Consider the following 21,193-nt stretch of genomic DNA (forward strand, 5'->3'; position numbering starts at 1 on the left):
GCATGATCACAGGATTCACCCGGTGCAGCAGCCTTGGCCTGTAGCCACTCCTTGACCCGTCTGTGCCGATCCATCAGGTAGCAGCTGCCATCCCCTGGCCACACGGGAGGTGGTTACCGCTGGAATATCAGTGATGACTCCATCGGATTCATCAAAAGATTCTCTAATTTTGGAAAATTTTGCAGCCAAGTATTCAGCTAGGTCAGTTGCGAGAGTGGAGATGATAGAGCTAGGTTTACGAGGAGTGAGTGTTTATGGTGCGCTGTAGCTAGCGAGAATGGTTGGAGCGAGTCAATGAACATGCAGGAGAAATGCATTCTTGTATCAAGAAAGGACTTGTGTGTGTTTAGGGCAAAGAGGTAGAGTTTAAGGTTCTCATGTGAGTGGGTATGCCTCCATTTGCGCAGCAGGTGACAAGTCTGTGCGGAGACGGCGTATGAATAGGGTGACCCATGGTTGAGGATGCTAAGACTTAGGGGGGAAAGTTATCAGAGGGACTAAGAGGAGAATGAGTCATAGTAGTGATTGGAAGTTGGGGAAGGCAGTGTTGGTGAAGAGGCATCAGTTGTGAAGGTGGCGAGTGAGAACTGTAGATACGAGACAAAGGGAGGAATGGCAGACGGTTTACATTTCCTATTAGTAAGTGGTGAGGAGAGATTAGAGGGTGGAAGGAAGATGGTGGTAGAAACAACCGAGTGATCAGATAGGGAAGGTGTGACAGTAGTATTTGTGGCTGACAGAGATGGAGATGAATAAGATTCAGAGAGTTACCCCCAGTGTGAGTAGCTAGGTCATGGATAAAGTGGAGAGTGTGGTCACTAAGAAAAGACTGAAGTTCAGATTTCTGAGGAGTGGTTGGAGAAGGAAGGTTAAAGGCACCTGAGAGAATGAGGTATAGGGGAAAGAGAATCAAGGAGTGGCCCAAGTTCTTCCAAAAAAGGTCCAGTGAGATCAGGAGGGCGATAGATGGAGATGATGTGAACCGAGTGAGGGAGAGCAATAGTATAGATGGTGAATTCAAAAGAGGTGGGAGAGGACATGTCATTGGAGATTTGTGAGGGATTCAGGCGGGTAGAGAGTAGGTGTCCGACACCGCCACCTCTGCCAGTCAGATGAGGAAAGTGAATGAAGGATAGTTTGGAGTCACGTAAGGCCGCCAGGGTGGCAGTGTCAGATGCCGAAATCCAGGTTTCAGTGATAGCAAGGAGATCTAGGGGAGGCGAGCTGGCAAGAAAGTAGTCCATGATAAAGAAAGCTTTGTTGCATACATACTGAGCATTCCAGAGTGCAATGTTCAGTTGATGCAGTAAAGCAGAGTAGAGAAGTTGAGTCTCAGACAAAGAAAGGTGAGGTGAATAGGTGTTAGGGCAGGTATGGTTAGCTCGTCGGCTTTGTTTGTTGGAAGTAGGAGGTGAAAGAGATGAGTAGTGGGAGTTTTGATCTGTGGGTTTTACAATAGGAATAGGAAAGGAGGAAGTTGTAGCATGATTGGAGAAAGCATAGGCAGAGGTGAGTAGGAAGAGTAGCAGGAGCAGCAGGAACAAATGCATTGCTGGTGAATACTGCAGTGTGGAGAGACATTAAGTGTTACTCGCCGGAGTGACTAACGTACTCCTAGTCCATAGTCCCCTTTCCTCCATCCTGTATGGGCGTCCCTTGTGACATTTCCCCGTTAAATGTATTAGCGTGCGCACAGCGCTGGGAGTGCAGGCTCCCTTAACCCCGCCCACCGGTGCTATACCTTGGTCCCCTTATGACACGTCAGCTGTATCACACTTTTATCAACCTCACTCGTCTTATAGGGGGATAGATGATGGGACGTAGGGAGGAAAGGGGACTATGGACTAGGAGTTTGTCAGTCACTCCGGTGAGTAACACTTAATTTCTCCTACGTCCTGTCCCCTTTCCTCCATCCTGTATGGGCGATTACAACTGACAATGCCCTGGGGTAGACAGCCTGACCCTCTAGGCAAATAGATTACGCAGCACCGCTTGGCCGAATGCTGCATCTGCCTTGGCACTGGTATCCAAGCAGTAGTGCTTACAAAAAGCCAAAGGAGTGGCCCATGTTGTCGCCCTGCTGATCACCTGCCAGGAAATGTGGCGCTGGAATGCGAATGTGGTCGCCTTGGCTCTTACCGCATGCACATGCATGCCCTGTGAGGTGGATCCTTACGTTGTCCCTTGTATGCCTCCTGGATTGCTGCCGTCATCCATCGAGCAATGGATGCTTTGGAGGCTTGCCGCTCAGGCCTGGAGCCTCCAAATGTTACAAACAGTGTGTCCATCTTACGGATGCCCTTTGTTCTGTACGCATAGAATTTCAACGCTCTCCTGACATTCAGGCAGTGGAGCGTTTTTTTCTGCAGCTTCCTTGGGGTCCAGGAAGAATGTGGGGAGCACAATCTCCTCATTGATATGAAAGGATGACACCACCTTTGGAAGGAACTTGGGGTGCGTGCGCAGCACAACCTTGTCTTTATGAAATGTAGTGTATGGTTCCAAGGCGATTAACTCATGGGTCTCACTCACTCACACTGCGAGCAGACGTAAGACCAACCAGAAGGGCTGTCCTCAGAGTGACTAACAATGTCTGCTGTAGCCATGGGTTCAAATGCTGTGTGGGCTATAGCACTTAGCACTATATTAAGGTTCCACAAGGAATGCAGGCATTTGACCGGGGGAAACAGCCTGGTCAGGCCCGTCGGGTGTTTTTTCACAACGGGATTGGCGAAGACAGGATATGAAAATCGAAGTTCCTGTATGTGCCAATGGGGGCCAGGTATGTTTGCCAGGTATCCATCTTGACACCCGATCTGGCGAGATAGGCCGAGAATGATAAGACTTGGTCGAGGGTGCATGTCAGTGGATTCACCCCATTTTCCTTAGCCCAAAAACAGAATCTCATCCATTTGCTCTTGTACTGCTTGTGCGTAGCCGAACTTCTGGCACTGTGAATGATATCCAGATTGTCGCTAGACAACTGCAGGTGCTGGAGCATTAGCTGCTCAGGAACCAGGCCACTAGGGCTAGCCTCTCCAGGGAGGGGTATAGGACTACACCTTCCTGATGCGTTAGTAGAGGGCCCTTCCCGAGGGGAAGCACAATCTCCAGCTGGGTTGACAGCTGGCGCAGGTACAAGAACTGGGGTTGTGCCTGCCAGCGAGGCGCTATGAGTATTACCTTCAAGTTCCTGATCTTGCTCACCACCTTGTGAACCAGCGGTGTGGGTGGGAATGCATATGCCCAAATCCTGTCCCAGGGTATCTGGAGTGCATCCCAGAGGACGTTGCATCCCCTTCCTCCCCAGGATGCAAAATGCTGACACATCCGGTTGTTTACTGTCGCAAATTGGTCTGTGGTGGGGCGGCCCCATCTGCTGAACACTTCCTTGAGTATTTTCCCATTCAGCTGCCACTCGTAAATGTCGGCAGCCAGGCGACTGAGCCTGTCTGCTTCCAGATTGGATTCTCCCAGAAGATGAACCGCTGAGATCCACACCTCCTGACTGATGGCCCATTCCCAGATTTCCAGGGTCAGCGAGCACAGTTGCGGGGATCTGGTGTCCCCGTTTGTTGATATAGTGCATGCAGGTCGTGTTGACTGTCTGAATGCACACAGACCTGCACTTGAAGGTCGGGAGAAAGGACTTGAGGACCAACCAGATTGCCATAAGTTCCAACCAGTTGATGTGATTCTGCCGGCCGGTCTGGGTACAAAGCCCATGCCCAGAGTGTGTTCCCAAAGTGAGTCTATGGGGGGTGGACGGAGCAGCCTGCCCACCAAGATGTTCTCCTCCTGCTGCCACTATTTGAGATCGTGGTCCAGTAGTTGAGGGAGGGAGACCTTGGTCCCTTGATAACCGACTCCTGATCCCAGGAATCCGCAAAAAGCAATTGAAGCCTCCTCATGCAGAGCCTGGTGTACGGGACCGCCAGGAGGCATGCTGCCAGAATGCCCAGAAGGTGTTGATACCACCATGCCATGGTGATTGACCTTCTGCGGAAATAGGAGACGGCACTATGAATCGCTGTAACCTTGTCCCCGGTGTGGAATACCTTCTCTGCTGCTGTGTGTCCCACAACAGGCCCAGAAACACTAGTGTCTCTATAGGGGTGAGTTGAGATTTCTGGTAGTTGATTGAAAACCCCAGGTCGAATAGGGTGGAGATGAGCCAGTCTGTTGAGGCTCGAACCTGCTCCGGAGACGAGGCCCTGACTAACCAGTCGTCGAGGTACGGATAGACATGCAGCCCCTCTGACCTGAGGAGAGCCGCATTCATAAGCCTGGTGAAGACTCTCAGAGCTTAATTTCACCCAAAGGGCAGAACATTGTACTGAAAATGCAGAAATATGACCCAGAACCTGAGTGAGGCCTCGTGAAGCTGCACAATAGGAACGTGGAGATACGAGTCCTTCAGGTCAAGGGAGCACGTCTAGTCTCCCCTACACAGTGTCTCGGCTATGAGTGCTGGTGTCGCCATCTTGAACTTCTGCAGGGGTAGGTCAAGATTCAGTGAACACAAATCCAACACGACTCGCAGGCCCGCCTGGTTCTTCTTTTGAATAGCAAAAATTCAGGAGTAAAAACCCTGCCCCTGCTGGGGGGCGGGGGTGGAGGGAGCTCCTCTACCGCCTTGCTCGCTACAAGAGAGCGAATCTCTGCTAGGAGTGATGGAGAACTCGGGAGAGGAGAAGGAAGAGGTAACCGGAAGCCCCAGGAAACAAATGAGATGATCCATGCATTTGCGAACTTCGCCCGCTAAGCCGGACTGTGCAGGGTTAGCCTGCCCCCAACTGGGGTGCTGTGAACCTGAAAGAATTGTCATTGTTTCTTCTGGTCAGAGGCTGATGAGTGGGAAGGGGACTGGAAGAACCCCTTATTTGAGGCTTTGTGGTGTTTTCGCCTGTACTGACTGGGAGACCTGTCAGGTTGCCTGGCTTTGCGGTCCTGGAACCTGCAGAAAACTCCAAAAGAGCGCCCCTTGTCTGAGCGAGACTGTGCCTGTGAGAAAGGCTGCTGGTTTGGTATGAATCGCCAGCGACTTTGCTGTCTGAGAGCTGCTCTTCTTCTTGTCCAGAATCTCCTTCTGGGGCTGGGGAATGCCCAGGTATTCCGACATGTCAGCAGTACTGTCATGGAAGGGTTTTGCCAAGGGAGGTGTGTCCTGCTGGTCATCTGTCCCAGGAGGGGTGACGCCAGCATCCTTTGGAGGCGCTTCCGGTGTGGTGGTGTGCACCTGCACCAGTGTCACTGAAGCCTCAGGAACAGGCTGCTGCGGAGGCGGTGCTGTACGCGGGAGCATGGGTTGTTTTGCGGTGGGCTGCGTGGGCGAAGCTGGAGGCAACATGTCCTTGATAAAGCCCCTGAGAACGGAGCCCATTTGTGGAGACCACATGAGAGACATGAATTTGTCAAACAACCTGTTGTCACAGGCTAGCTAAGCGTGATCCAATACCAGAGGCGGTGGGGAATGCGCCTGCTGCCTCCCCAGCCCTTGTCAGTACATGGGGTTACTGAACCTGGAATCCGAGATGTTGGGCTATGACGTGGTCCAGGTGACGGTTGGAGTAAAGCTTCTCCTCTATTGAACACCTGGCTGGCGGGCTTCCGCACATGCCTGTGTGGATTCCCCCACCTTTGAGGATCGGGAGTGCCGGCCATCTTGTCTCTTGCCGCTGCCATTTTGTCCGTGCCTTGAGCATGTGGACCTGTAGCCGGCGTGTTCCCTGGCTCGGCCTGCATGCTTGTCTGCACCAACACCGCACAGCCCTGCACCTCAGGTGTACACCCGGTGGGCTGTGCGCCCTCAGCGTACCGGCCAGTAGTGCTGACCCTGCATATATGCGCCCCCTCGACTAAAGACCCGGTATCAGGGCGAGGCCCCTCGGAAAGAGTCCTGGTAGCGATAGAGCACACAGGCCCCTCAACTGTGGAACCGGTAGGGTCCTTGGACCCCTCAGCCGTGAGGCCGGTAGCTGCAGGAGCCTCAGTGCTCCCTGAGTCGGTGTGAGGGGCAGATTGACCTCTCCCGCTAGAGGGCTTTCCCGGGAAGGAGTCGCCTCTGTGGGGTGCTTTGGAGACGAGGGCACCTACCTGCTTTGTCTTCCTCCGGACGTATTCGTTGATGTTCTGTGGAGGAGTCTTCTTGAACAGCTCTCTCCAATGCGCGAGCTGGTGTTAAACAACCTGCGTGTGAGCGTTGCACGCAGAGCACCCGTCCCATCTGTGGTCTTCACGTAGGCACCGGAGACAGAGTGCGTGCGGATCTGCTCTGGGGAAGCAGCATGACGGGCACCTGCTAAAGCCTGTCGAGGCAGACATGCACCTGGGACAAACTAGGGCACCTGTGGACCGTGTTCCTGAATCTGCACAAAAAAAAAGAGAAGAAAATATTTTGGGGAAAGCACGTGTAATTATGAGGCTTGAAGCCTCCCCCAGGAGCGCTGGTGGTAGCCGTCCGTTCTTGTCGATGCAGAAAAGGGGACTGAGGTGTGGCGCCAGTGGGCGGGATTAAGTGCGCATGCAGGGTTAAGGTTGTCCGCGTTCCTGCGCACCAGTAAATTTAAGGGGGAAATGTCTTTCTGGTGGAAAAGAGGTTCAGTTCCCGTCCCTCGCGAGGGACGCCATGCAGGATGGAGGAAAGAGGATGGGACGTAGTAGTAAGCACAGCAATTAACAAGCTATGAGTACTCAAAGATGCAGCAGGGAGAAAGACAAAAGTAAAGGCTCATAGGCAAGGTGGTCAGTGGCTGGTCTTCACCTTTCACTGGGATGCCCCTGACTAGCCGCCTGTCCCTACGGAGTTCAAAAATGATGACACACGCTCTTGTTGCCTGATCACCTAGTCCATCAGTCGTTGGTCTCCAATTTTATTACCTAGTGTTGCTGGGATGAGGCAATTTCTTCTTGATTGATGTTCCTAGAGGAATTTTTTGTGGCCTTCAGTTGAAGCGTGGGTCAACTCAAGATGGCCACAAGAAGTGATGTCAATGATCCAAGAACAGGGCATAATAAGCGAGGTGTCCAGAAGCCAAGTGTACTCAAGCAAGAAAGTGTCGATAACATAGCTCAATGGGTTAAGCGCTCACTATTGCGATCGGAGTGTGATCTGCTGGTTAAAATCCCGGCAATGCCAACACACCCTTTCATCTGTCCAAGGTTGATAAGGGAGTACAAGCTTTGTTGGGTGCCAATTATAGGTAAATATGTTCCATGTGGAGCGCTTTGGCAAAAGTGCTAATAAATACATCCTTTTTATCAAGAGAGTATGCAACTTAAAAGATGGGTTCAAATACGTGTGTTTGGGACTATACACATAGTTGGGTAACTAATCAAATGGTCAAAATGGCAGACAATGTTTTTTTGCAAGGTCCTTAAAAGTCTCACTGGGTCTCACCCCAGTGTCACTCAGTCTTCAAATACAAGGTTACTTATGAAATTTGGTATTTGCATTGTAGTTCCAGTGTCTCCAAGAAGTGAGGCAGTCTAGCAGGGTCCCCCTAGGTGCCCAATTATGTGTTGGTTCACCTCCTTGTCTCGGGGGCATGATCCTGCTACCACCGAAAAACATCTCACTAGCCTCCTTGCTGATCAGTTGCTCACTTGTGCCTTGGGGCCTGACATTGGTGTTAGGGAGAATTATCATCTTATGGCTAATTTCTTTTACCTTTGCTGGATTTGAAGGGTTTCTTTTTTTCTCCTGCTAAGAGTGTGACTCTTTTTCCCACTCTTAGGCATATTTGCTATGTGTGTTCTAGGCTATTTTTTGTGTTTAATGTCTATGGAGTATATCTCAAACCCATAGGGACCATCTTCATCCACATGTGTTACACAGCACCCTCCGTGCAGTGACAAAGGGGTGTCGTAGCGACCCCCAAAGACAGACTCCATACCCTGAGACTGACTACCGTCTCCCAGGGCATGTAAAGTCCCCATTGACTTCACGAGTCAATCTTTATGAACAAAAACAGTACAATGTTTGTATCTTACTATGGCGGTACTGGCAAAGGTTAATAGTTTTTCCCTTATGTTCATTTTCGCGAGGGTACCATACAGTCCCTCTCTCAAAAGTTTCTGGCTGGTGGCGGTGGTTACTACCAAAAATATTCGACCGCAAATATTTCCCTATGGGATTTTCCCATTGTTCGAGGCTACCACATTTACTGACAGCCTCTAAAATACCGCCAGTTTATTTTAATATTAACTTTACTCCGGTAGGTTTTATTTGCCAGAACTTTAGTATAAATTCTTTCTCGTGTCTTTCTCTAAACTCCTAACCCAGGTCGGGGATCCTTTGTTCGACCTTTGGCGGGCTTGTGCCAAGAAGCCTTCCTTTCGGCGCCACTGAGTCTGGGGTGGATCCATTGTGTGGGAGGGGGAGTAGGACCCCTGGACAGGGTTGCCTCAGCAACCCATGTCGCACTCTGCCCTGATAGGCTGGAGGGTCTCCCGCCAAGATGACCACTCCACTGTGTGAGTGACAGCTAGGCTGTATGAATGGGGATCTTTTTGCATAAAAGCAGGGTCCTGTGGACTGGAAGAGCAAGACGTCGCCACTGGAACTAAGAAGCCGAAGAGGAGAGAAGCCAAAGACATCTGCAACGACTGAACCACCGGTGAAGCCCTGCTGCAGCGTCTCACCACTTTTCTCCACACGACGAGAGAAGATCTTCATCTGCAAGAGCCTTCTTCCCTTGAGCTGGTGGGGCCAACAAGTTTGCCAATCGCCTTCCTGGACCTGCTTCGGTCGAATCTCCAGTACCCTGTACTCGGAGACCGGATAGCCAGGCACCCGTTCACACGGATCGCGATTTAAAGAAGCATACCTTTTATTCGTTGGGCAGCACCATGGCTGGTTTCATCCCTGGGCAGTGCCGTAACTCGAACCTTCCTCCATGACGAGAGTCCCTCTTCCTCTGCTGGATCACCCGAACTGCAGGAACTGCCAGGAACAACTGCCACTGCAGGAGCCTCTTCTACATTTTAAGGTACATTGTTCCGCCAGGCCGCCCTTTTCGCGTGGTAGTGCTAAAGGTGTTTTAAATCCTTTACCTACCTGTTGGGTTGGCCGCCCCTATCCTCTAACATTGTCTTTCACCTTCTGCATCCACCTTTTCGAATCGTTAACCAAAGACTTGACTGCAGCTACAAGAACATTTTGCTCCTGGGCCCTTTGCCCTGTACCACTGACTCTGGCACAGGCCTATTGACTCTGGCTAAATTTGTTAGAACTGCCTTATCTAGATTGCTTCTCAATAAGAACTGTGTTGGTGCACCTACTTCTTATAACCACCTTTTTCTTCCCATTTTTAAAACTTGTGAAGTGCCATTTTACTTGGTTTTCATTTAAGCCTCATATAACTTAAAGTACTGCCTTGCCTAAACTTGTTCACAAACTTATGGGAAGTGTTGCTAGGGTGTGTAAGAAGATATTCCTGTATAACTTGTGCTTTCCCTCCCGTGTGAAAAATTGCTAGAGTGCCATTTGTGTTTAGTTTTCACTGTGCCGTTTTGCTCAGTTTTCACTCTTGCTCAAACTTGTCTACAATTTAACTAGGGAGTTGTGTATACTTTTCTTGACTGATTTTAACTTGCTTTAATAACTGTGATTAATGTGTTGAACTAGAAGTGTGTAAAATAAATATATATATATTCTTTTTAATACAAAGCTTTGGTAAGTGTTTCCTTGTACCCTAGTATTGTAGTCCTATTGTGTAAACCCTGAATACTGCTCATCTCCCTCTTGAGATAAGTCTGACTGCTTAGCCACAGCTACCAACTAAATCTTTGTGGTACAGACTGATACCAAAGGGGATTTATTGCTCATACCTGTAGTCTTAATCTTATGTAGTGCTCCCTAAGGGAACTGCACAGGATTCTGCCTGACAATTGGCACTCAACGCTGTCCCTTGCGCTGGCTGTCGACTAACCTCCGATGATCCATGCTCATTGCAGCTCAAACCTTTCCCCGACAACTGATAAGCTCTGTGTTTTCTAGCTCTCTGGCTGTCGAGATTTGTGCATCTAAAAGAACTCACTTCTATCTACATATATCTTATATTTAACTAATTTTCTCTTGTCTCACTTTTACCCTCCGATCGATTACCATGCTACTCCACCTACTTCTGCATCTTCCAATCTCTCCACCAGTTCACCAACTACTGCACCTCCACCAACTCTTGCACAAAGACACTAGAATATTCTGTAAGGCTGCTAACCAGAGTTCTGCATCTACTCTGTGGTATTGTACTTTTTGCATACAATTGCTGATCGGTGTCCTGCAACCATACCACAGCTCGTATACCTTCCTGTTGACTGTTGCTGTGAAAATATATCCTGTGCTAACAGTATGCTACAAAACAAGTACCCTCATTATGGACTGCTAATTTTGCTCTTGAAATTGTATTCAGTTGCTATTGCGATTCCAGCAAGGATGGAGGCAGTAGGGAGTAGCAAACACCCATGCTTATTCAGATCGCTGCTAGGGCAGCTTATCAAGATATGGGTTGTGATCTCGATTTGAGGGCGCAGGGCAGGCCCACCATGGATATTTGGAATACATTAAATTAATTTATTAGAGTGGCACAAATATATCTTTGCCTTGGGCCCCTAAATCTTTTCAGATGGTGCTGTCTGCACTTCCAGCTCTCTGCACCTCAAGTGCTCTCTCCACATTCACTTCATAACCACTCTGGGACTCAACTACCCACACTGCTTTTTTCTTCCTGTGGTATTTTATATCTCCATGTTCTCTCCTAATGGGCCTAGTTTTTCTCACGGGTCTGCAGCTGAAAATATAATATAAGTGCGCAATTTGCTCCGAAAAGACCGAGCCTCTAAAAAGTCAATCCTCCATGTTTGTTTCGTCAGAGTTGCGCATGCTTCCCCGGTTGCCTCTGTGCTACATTCAGTAGCAATGAGCATTTAATTGTGTATGGTCGGTATGGTTTTCCCTAATAGTGGTGATCAATAACTTTATTCCACACCCGTTCAAATTATTTGAAGAGTTCTGACACTGTAGATCCAGTTTACATGGTCTGCCAATTCCCAGAGGTAATCTGAAAAGGCACTCCCACCAAAGAGAGAGAAGGTGCAGCACCATCCTTGTGAAAATCCCCTGCCAACACATCCCCACACAGTGGGGCAGGTGATCATCCATATACTGCCTCCCGGCCTCACATCCCTTAGCGAGTGGTGAGGCCCTACCTACTGTCACTGAGCCATGACCAGGCATGGGACATTGTCGGAGAGGAAAACCCAAAAAAGAAATTGGAGGATGACTAGAAAGCTACACAGGTGCTGTAAAATGCCCCCTGCCTCGCCCCCTTTGAGAAAAAGAGTAGCGTTTTGGACCAGGAGCATGCTCAAGGGAGTTGCTGCTAGACCAGAGTCATGCATAAAACTTGGCACCTGTTTTTCTGTGGTATAATTAATGCTGCTTCGCATCATGCTCCACTCCGGTCCACGAGGATGGGGCATCTCCAGAAGGATGGAGGAACAGAAGAAGGGCATTGCAGAAGAAAATGCAAATACAAGGAAAACTGCAGCAGCCTTTGTTACAGTACAAAAATAAAGTTACAGAAGAAAAAACAATCTGTTGAAAATGCAAAATTCTTATCAAGTGAAGGAGTAAAGAAACCAAGAGGAAACATGCAGAAGTAGAGTGTCCAGTTGTTTTATAGCTAAAATATAAGATCCATCTTACTTGATGAGGTTCTGGAAAGCATAACCATCTGTCCACTGTTCAGTGAAAGAGGCCCCGTGGCGAACTGTGGTGAAATGTCCTAAGCGAAGGCGGTCCTGCATGCTCTTATCCCGGCACGCCATCTTCTCTTGTTTCGACTACAGGGAGACAATCCACACAACTATAGTAAGAGAATTGCAGTGACAACATATGTACCAAGAGAGCAATCAGAGTGATGGACAAATTACTTACTACTGATAAAGTTCTGTCAGATCGATTAGTTCTTCGTCCAATAGACCGATCATGTTAGAAAAATCCTGCTAGGTGCAAGTCTGGCTTTAGACACTTTGAGCCACCAGGGGACACAATGCTGCATGGATTCAGCTCTATTCAATGTTGTTGGCGCCCATGAGTCTGGATGTGATGTCTTGGGTCTTCTATATGGAGCTGGCTGAGCCCTATGACATCAATTTCGCCCCATTTGTCTCTGCACATTAAGACTGAGGAACTACAGAACTGTACAGGGTTAAAACCATCCCATATGAGGAGCAAACACAAGAGTAAGGAGGAATCTGTAAGGCAGAAAGGCTAATGCATCAGAAAGACCATTACCAAAGTTATGTAATTTGTCGTTCTAATGTATTCCTTAATCCAACAGATTACTCAATTTGAAAAGGCTTCCAAAGCAGGTTAGCTGTATAGGGTGAACAGTTGTCACTGGTAACGATTAATTTATATAATATAATACATTGATAGTTGGAAATAATGTCACCATTGGTGCAAGTACCTAAGGTTTGAGCAGGTCCCAAAAGACCAGGTCTTAGCGCTTGTTTAATCCTCGAGTTGCCAATGTTGCCCTGTCATAAATGGAGCACCTACGAAGTTCCCAGATCTTTGGTGCTGGAGCCAAAAGTGCCCTCACATTGTTGTCCTGTGGAAGTGCCCAAGTGCACAAAACATGTGTTCATATTTGCACTCTATGGAACTGATTGTTATTAAAAAAAAAATCCAACTGGAAATACTTTATACAAATGAATAATTTACCAGCATACACAGTCCACCCTCTCAAATTAACCGGTTATACTACAAAAGAGGAGCTTGGGGGTTCATGCCCATGAGAGGACAGGCAACACTATTAAATTAAAGTCCAACTACAGACCACATTTGAGAAGCTCACAACTCTCTCTGATCCTCACAATATGAGGCCCAAAGCAGTATAGAATTCTAGTTGAAGTAGGAGAATGAGGAATCTATATTATATTAGGAAACTAAAGCACTGAATTGGACATCGTGACCAGATAAGGAATCCAAGCAATAATGCTTGGCAAACATACACAATGAAGCCCTTCTGTAAAGCAGCAGCCTGAAAGCCAACGAGTTTGAAAGCCTGCAAGAACTTTTTGGCTAAATTGTAGCACTTCAAAATGCAGCGGACAATCCCCCTGGACAGGGTCTGTTTGGTCTCCACCCTTCCAAACTATGCACCAGCAAACCCGATCATGCCTGCACATGATTTTGTAAACAAGGATGTGTTTCTATCCTGAGCTGGCTGACATCAGAAATACATAGTAATTCAGGGCAACAATGTTACCACTCTGTCACAGATGGATGAGTCAGAGGAAAGAAGACAAGAAAAAAATATATTTTGTCAAAGAGGATACTCTGTCACAACGTTGGAAAGAAAGGATGGCTTTATCCAAAAATGTACCCTTTGCTTGGAAAACGTAATATCGGTAGACTTCATAGAAAGGGCCTATAACTAACTTACACACACAGTGGAAATTATGGCCACTAGGAAAATCACCTTAAAGCTCATTAAACGTAGTAAGAATAAATGCAATGGCTCAAACAGAGCCACCATTAAGAAGGCAAGAACAAGATTTAAAACGCATTCAGGAACAAGGTACTGGCATAGTTAACAGTTTATATAACTGTACAACAGTAGGGACGAAAAGAAAGATCCCTTTTCAGCAGTCCTTTTAAAAACAAATGTGGAAAAATAGCCCTTCACAATGGCAGTCTGAAGGCTTTCTTGACCAAGGAGAGCATACAATCAAGCACAGAGGAAGTCGAGCAAGACAAGGAGTCCAGACCTTTATTCCTGCCCAAACTGCAAAAAGGACGCCACCTGCAGGTGAATATCGACTTGGTAGCTGGTCCCCAAGCCAAAGGGAGTACATCTGGAAATCAGAGCTGTTCCACCCCTTTGTTGTGGAGCCTCTCAGTAGGAAAGCATACAGGTGGATACTGCCAACGCTCAGATCGAGGACTCTACCCTCGACTGAGAGAGCTAATACACTAAGCCAGGAGGGGCCATGTACAATAAATGGGCATGTGCAGAAGTTCCAGATACCATGCCCTCATGGCCCAGTCTGGAGAGATTAGAAAGCAGGTGCACTCCAACCTCCCCAGTCTCCTGAGGATCAACAAGATGCAATCGGGGAACGCTATAGAGGAGACTGATGTTCCACTCTACAATGCATCCCCAATGCCCCCCTTTGAGGGAAATGGACTCTCGATTGAGCCTGAAAGCAAAAAGGTCCACTTGCGGGGAGAAAAATCTCTCGCCCAAAGCTTCATGGCACAGCCCCCACTCTTAAGAGAACAACAAATGCGTGCTCATAACGTCAGGCACAACATTATCTGCCATGGCAGACTAAAATGAAGATGTCATACAAAGCTCCATCCCACAGTTGTAAGCCTCCTCCACAGAGGCAACAATACCACCCCAACCTCTCTCTTGGTAAGGTAATAATGCTCCACACCTGATTTTGTTTGAACACCTCTTATATCACACCTTTTTCCAGTCAATGCATCTGAAGCAGACTAAGTTTCTGCTGTCCTTGGGAAGAATTAATGCACCTCAACTCATACAAGGTTTCCGTGCTCCGAGACTACTAGCTGGCGAGGAAAAAAAAACGATTAATAATCATGCATCGATGTGGTGTTTTCCGTGTGGACACCTGCCTTGACCCAAGCAGAGGAAAGCCAGAAGTCCCATCTAATGGCAAGGCAACAAAAGGAGATGAATCTGTTCTCTTTCAAGCATTGTGATCCCAAAAGACAATCATTGGACTAGCCAGGCGACCCCTGAACTGAGGCCAAGTTTGGGAGAAAAGGGCAGGACCACACATGTGTAATGGGCACTCCCCCACCAGAAGCCTCTGTACCGCCTATGCTTTGGGTGGATGGGCACACTGAAGTTGGCATCCATGAGATCCAGGACACCAGCCAGTCCTGAAAGCCATGGGACTTAAAGGTCCAAACTAAGCTTGCCATTGTGCAGTTACAAGTTCAGCAGCCAGAGATCGAGGATGGACCGCACCCTCATTCACTCTGAGGTGGGCCCTTAATCTATGTTGGCCTTCACAAGGAGTTGTAAAATCTGTGGAACACAGCATCTGGGGTAGAGCAGAGCAAGGGTGATGGAATGTTCGGGGGCCAATGGAGGAAAGCGAGACATTGTCCCTACGGAATAACCTACATAGTGTAGGCATCATAGTCAGTCTTGATCCACTACAGGAAAAATAAGGAAGGCTTCCACCACACTGGTGACAAATGATGGAAGGGAAAATGAATGGGGGTTGGGGTGGGGAAGAGGATCAAGAAGGCAGAAACACAGCCGCTGGGCATACCTATTCCTTTAGCTGGTGGAATGCACGTCAGCTTGTGCTTTCTGCTTTGGTGCATATAACCCCTGCCCTGTAAAGCTGTAGAATGTTGTTGCCCAGCCAGACAAAGTGACTTGTCCTTGGAAACTTTGGATTTTCACAATGACTCATCTGCATTAGAGCCAAACAGTTTGGACCTGTCAAAGGGTATGGCGAAAGGTTCGGCTTCACATACATGGACGCCTCTTAATGATTGCATGCAAGCATAGAGTGTGCCACAAAAATTCTGCTATGTCTAGGCCCACCAAAAAAAATGATTTGACATCTTCCTTGACATTAGCAACCAGCTTGTAAAAGGACTAATGCATCTCAGGGGTCAGGTGCCTACTTAACCACACCACACAGCGTGTGCAAGTATGTGCAGGAGTGTAAAAGAGCTAAACTATCTGGGGCGAATATCCTACTCCCGAAATCAACAAGCATTTTGCTGTTCCCATCTGAAGAAGCGTTATGGAATTGTTGGCACCTGCCTTTGGGTGTATTCTGGATGGATAAAAACACGGTCTGCAGATGCAGGGCAGTGTTTCCTGACCAAGTCTTTATCAACAGCCAGAGCTGAAGCAGATTTTTTCCACTCTGAACATACAGTATCAGAAAGGAAGGAGGGTCTCTGTGGAATTACCTTGCTCCAGAAAGTCCACAGGTTGTGTTGTTTTGGTCACAGAGTGGGCAAACTGCCAGGTGTGCTATACAAGACCACATTACATAATACCACAGAGCCATGGCAATCGTGTTGAGAGGCACACTAGCCTGTGCTTGAGGCACAACAAGCAGCTTAAATTAAATCAAGTTCTGGAGAAGTGCAAAGGCCAAAGGTGCCCTGAAGATCAAAGCTCAAGTTCACAAACCTAACATCCTGTTAAATTAAACTCTCGAGGGAAGAACACCAGCAAACCCTCTTCCAAAGACACCAGGTCAAAAGGGACTGAATCCTCATCGAAAACCTGAACCAACAGAGTAGATGTCAAGCTCTCAGTCTTTTCCAGAGGAGAATCTGTGCAAAGTCACCAAAGATGTGCTACTACATGTAAAACGGAACCACACAGTGCTGACGTGCTGAGGGGGAGCAGATAACTCAGGCTCTGTGACAAAGTTACCAAGAGTGTGGTTGTGGCGCAATGATGGTCCTCCACTGGCTGGGATGGTGCAGCTGGCCCCTGTTCACCACAGGAGCCAAAAACCAATATTCCTGCAGCCCTTGGCAATCCAATCCAGCACCTTTTGCCTGAACTGCTAAAGTATGGAGGCCGTGGAAAATACCTGCAACTACTGACATGCTGAAGCAGACATTTACTCAGGCTCCAAATCCAACTCGTGTTGTCCAGGGGAAGTGTCTTCCCACGTGAGGCTAGGAGGTGTGCCCCCTGTTAGGGAGAATTCTCTTATAAGGCTAATTTCCCATTCCTAGTGAGTCCCCCAGCAGCTTTGCTGGATTTTTGGGGTTTGTTTTTTTGCTCCTGCTAACAGTGAGACTCTTTTCCTCCCACTCTTAGGCATGATTGAGGTATGTCTTTGACTTTTTGTGTGCTTATGGGCTATGGGTTTTTTTTACTCCATAGGGTATCATCTGTTTTTGTGTATGTGTTACACAGCACCCTCAGTGCAGTAACACAGAGGTGTCATAGTGACCTCCAAACATAGACTCCATACCCTGGGACTGACTACTGTCTCCCAGGGCATGTAAATTCACCATTGACATTACTAGTCCAAAATTGTGAACAGAACCAGTACAAACCATCATCATATTGTGGAAGTACTGGAAGGGGTTAATTCGATTGCCCCTAGGTCCGTTTCCAATGGGGCTCTGTCCAGTCCCCCCTTGTCGAGTTTCTGGCTGGTGGCAGTGGTTACCACACAAAATATTCCACTGGAATATTTCCTCTGGGATTTTCCCCTTGATTTTAAACACACCACTTTTTGGTGCAATGTTAAAGATACCGCCGGTTTATTTATTTGACATTAAATCACCGGTTGGGTCTTTTTGCCAGAACTCTTTTCTAAAATGCCGTTTGTGTCCGTCTCTGTAACTCCAACCAAGGTCAGGCCCTTTGTTCCACTTTTTGGCGGACTTCTCCACAGAAGCCCTCCAAATGGTGCCACTCTGTCTGGGTTCCACAGGATGTGTGGGTGGGGAAATTGGCACCCTGGACTGTGTTCCCTTAGCAACTCAAGTCGCACCCTGTTCCGATTGGCCCAGTGGTGAGCCGCCCGGCTCACCACTTAGCATGTATGAGTGACAGCTAGGCTGTTGAATCAGGGTTTTTCTGCATAAAAGCAGGGCTTTTGGGACTGGAACTTCAGAAGTCACCACAGGACCTAAGAAATCCAAAGAGAGGAGAAGCTGAGCCATCTGCAACGACCACACCACCGGTGGAGCCCTGCTGTAACAACCTCACCACTTTCCAGACGACAAGAGAAGATCTTCTGCTGAAAGAGTCGTCTTCTTCTGAGCTGGTGGGATCAACCAGTTCGCCATTTCGCCTTCCACAACGTCTCTTGGTCGAATTGCCCGTGCCAAGCACCCCGGCGGCCGGATAGCCAAGCTTCACTACTGTGACCGTGAATACCAGGAACGCACCTTTTAACCAACAAACTCTGCGGCTGGTTTCTTTTTTGGGCAGTGCAACGACTCCAAGTTTCCTCCTCGACAAGATCATCTCTTCCCCTGGTCAAAACCACGAACTGCACCCGCTGCCAGGAACAACTGCCACCGCTGTTGCTTCCTCAACTTTAAAGGTACTGTGTTCCACCTGGCCTCCCCTCCCTTTCTACGGTTTGCTAAAGTTGACCCTTAAATCCTTTGCTTTCCAACTCGGTTGGCCCACAGAACTTCTAGCTTTACCTTCAGAATCAACCAAATACTTGAACGCATTTCTCAACTGTGTGATCTTGGGCACATTTCCTCTTGCTCCATTTAAAGTGGGCCTGGCCTATGAACTTTGGCTCTACAGTAGACTCTGCCTTCTTTAACTTGTTTTGGTCTTTTAAAAGTGTTGGGAACTGTTTTATTTTTATGACCTGCCTTTTTCTCTCCCTTTTACTTAATTATTGGATTGCCATCTAAGTTACGCGCTCACCTCGGTTTTGACAAAAAGTGGTGTTTTGACTTAGACTTGTCTAATAATTCTTAAGGTAGGTGTGTATACTTTTCTGATTGTGTTTTGAACTTGCTTTGATTAATAGTGCTAGTGTACCTTCTAAAGTGTGTGCTACATAAATAATTATATACTTTGATACAAAGCTCTGGTCAGTGTTTGCTTGCTCTACTGTGTTTTTAGCCCTATTGTGTATCCTCTGTATACTGCCTTACTCTTCTTGAGAGAGGTCTGACTGCTCAGCCACAGCTACCAGGTAAATCTGGGTGGTGCAGACTGCTACCAATTGGGTTTACTGCTTACTCCTGTAGTCTTAAATCTTTTTGCAGTGTTCCCCAAGGGAACTACACAGGATTCTGCCTAACACCCCCTACGGGTAGAGGCAAGCGGGACCTGACCGGAAGAGAACTCCCCCATGGGGACAAGGACTCATGTTCCGATGAGCAACTCCGTACCCAAATATCAAAACCACCAAAGTTAGTGAAACCTGCTGGGAGAAAACTGGACAAATCACTAAACATTTGCTACTGTGATACTTTATCTGAGAAGAAGTACCTATCTGATACAGTGATAAAGAAAACCCATGGGACAAGAATGAATGCCAGTCCAACAAAAAAGAAAGACTATAACATTACGCAGGGCAAGCCCCAGTGGAGCGTCATAAGTAGTGAAGGCGGAGATACCAGTGAGAGAGAAACCCGGGAATTTCAAAACAGCTGTTGGGTTGGGGTACTCAACGCTTCCCTGGTGGTCAGTAGGTTTGACCTGACCACTGTGACGAGGGACTCTTCTCTCTAGGATTCTCTTGTGGCCTGTAGGGGTCCTTGACTCTTACCTAGTGGTCAGTGGGTTGGCCCTGACCGCTGTGATGGACTATTCCCCCCTGTGATTTTCTTGCTGCTGCAAGGGGTCCTTAACCCCTCCCTGGTGGCCAGTTGGTTTGACCTGGCCACTGTGACCAGGCGAAAGAGGATTATAGGCTATCCGTTCCTGGGGCGACACCCTCGTGTCTGGACTATATAGGATTCCAGGGAGAGCCACCTGCGCCAGTTCAAGGGGTCCTCCTGCTTCCCTTCGGGATCTCTCGGTGCCCCCCTTAACCCCTCTCAGGGTTTCAGCATGTCCCCGGGGCTTCCAGAGACATCGAACAATCAGCTGGGCTTCCCCGGTGTTTGGTTTCTGCTGCACTGCCGGGACAGCATTTCTTGCTTTAGCCTGCGCATGCTCGCCCCTTAGCCTGGCCCTCTGCGCAGGTCCGCTCTGGCAAACCCTCTGGTCCCAATGCTTGACCGACTGCCAGCGTCTTTCGAGCTCCTCTCATCCTGGTCACGAACGCGAGTTCGAAACTCTCACATTTGGTCTCACATTTGGTGCACCTGCAGTCACTCGCAGTTAACTTTCTCGTTGTCGGTATTCAATTATTGGTTTTTGTACATTGTTGCCAGCCACGTCTGGTTTGGCTGTGCAAGTCCTTTGTCAGTTTCCTATGTTCTTTCTCTAGGAATCCGCGGGGCCAACTAATCCCAGTACTTGAGTGGTTAACACTCACGCTGCTCTTCCTCGTCCCAGTGACTCCTCCTTGGCAATAATGCATCGAGGTACAAGGTGAGAGGGTAAATTAAGTGTTACTCACCGGAGTGACAAACGTTCTCCTAGTCCATAGTCCCCTTTCCTCCATCCTGAATGGGTGTCCCTCGCGAGGGACGGGAAATAACAATTTTTCCACCAGAAAAAGACTGTTGCCCTTTAAATTTACAGATGCACGGGGGCATTGCCGCAGGAGCGCAGGCTCCCTTAACCCCACCCACCGGCGCCACACCTAAGTCCCCTTATGACACGTTGGCTGTATTAACTTCTAGCAACTTCACTGGTCTTATTATAAGGGAATGGATGGTGGGACGTATGGAGGAAAGCGTACTATAGTCTAGGAGTTCATTAGTCACTCCGGTGAGTAACACTTATTTACTCCTACGTCCTGTCCCCTTTCCTGCATCAGCGATTACAACTGACCAACGCCCTGGGGAGGTGAGCCTGACCTCTTAAGCAAAAAGATTGTGCAGCACCGTCTGTCCAAATGCTGCATCGGCTTTGGCACTGGTATCCCAACAGTAGTGCTTGTAAAAAGCCAAAGGCGTGGCCCATGTTGCCGCCCTGCTGATCACCTGCCAGGGACCAAGGTGCTGGAAGGCGACTGTTGTTGTTTTAGCTCTTACCGCATGCACGTGCATGTCCTATGGCAGATTCTTACGTTACAACTTTTATGCCCATTGGATCGCTGCGGTCATCCATCGGGCTATATATGCCTTGGAGGCCTGCTGCCCAGGCCTAAAGCCTCCAAATGTTACAAACAGCGCATCCGTCTTACAGTTGCCCTTTGTTCGGTCTAGGTAGAATTTTAACGACCGCCTGACATCCAGGCAGTGAAGCGTTTTCTCTGCATCCTCCTTGTGGTCCGGGAAGAACGTGGGAAGCACAATCTCCTCATTGATATAGAAGGATGAAACCACCTTCCGAAAGAATTTGGGGTGTGCGCGGCGCACAACCTTGTCCTTGTGAAATCTAGTTTATGGCTTTGAGGCGACTAACGCCTGAATCTGACTCAATCTGCGAGCTGAAGTGAGTACGACAAGAAGGGCTGTCTTTAGTGTGACCAACCTAATATCTGCATTGGCCTGTGGCTGAAATGGTTTATGTGCTATAGCGCTTAGGATTACATTCATGTCCCAGACGGGATGACGACG

At 48.3% G+C, this 21,193-nt stretch overlaps 1 protein-coding gene across 3 annotated transcripts in view; it reads right to left on the reverse strand.

Annotated features, from left to right (window-relative positions):
- The window catches only part of TLK2 (tousled like kinase 2), a 2,257,819-nt gene that overhangs the window by 1,068,106 nt on the left and 1,168,520 nt on the right, over positions 1-21,193 (reverse strand). For all 3 annotated transcript variants that reach the window (XM_069634151.1, XM_069634152.1, XM_069634150.1), the window contains one exon: positions 11,708-11,844. In XM_069634151.1, the coding sequence (XP_069490252.1) occupies positions 11,708-11,844 (137 nt within the window). The remainder of the gene's footprint in view (positions 1-11,707; positions 11,845-21,193) is intronic.

Source organism: Ambystoma mexicanum, chromosome 13 (assembly GCF_040938575.1).
Source record: "Ambystoma mexicanum isolate Mex_15411 chromosome 13, UKY_AmexF1_1, whole genome shotgun sequence".
Taxonomy (NCBI): Eukaryota; Metazoa; Chordata; class Amphibia; order Caudata; family Ambystomatidae; genus Ambystoma; species Ambystoma mexicanum.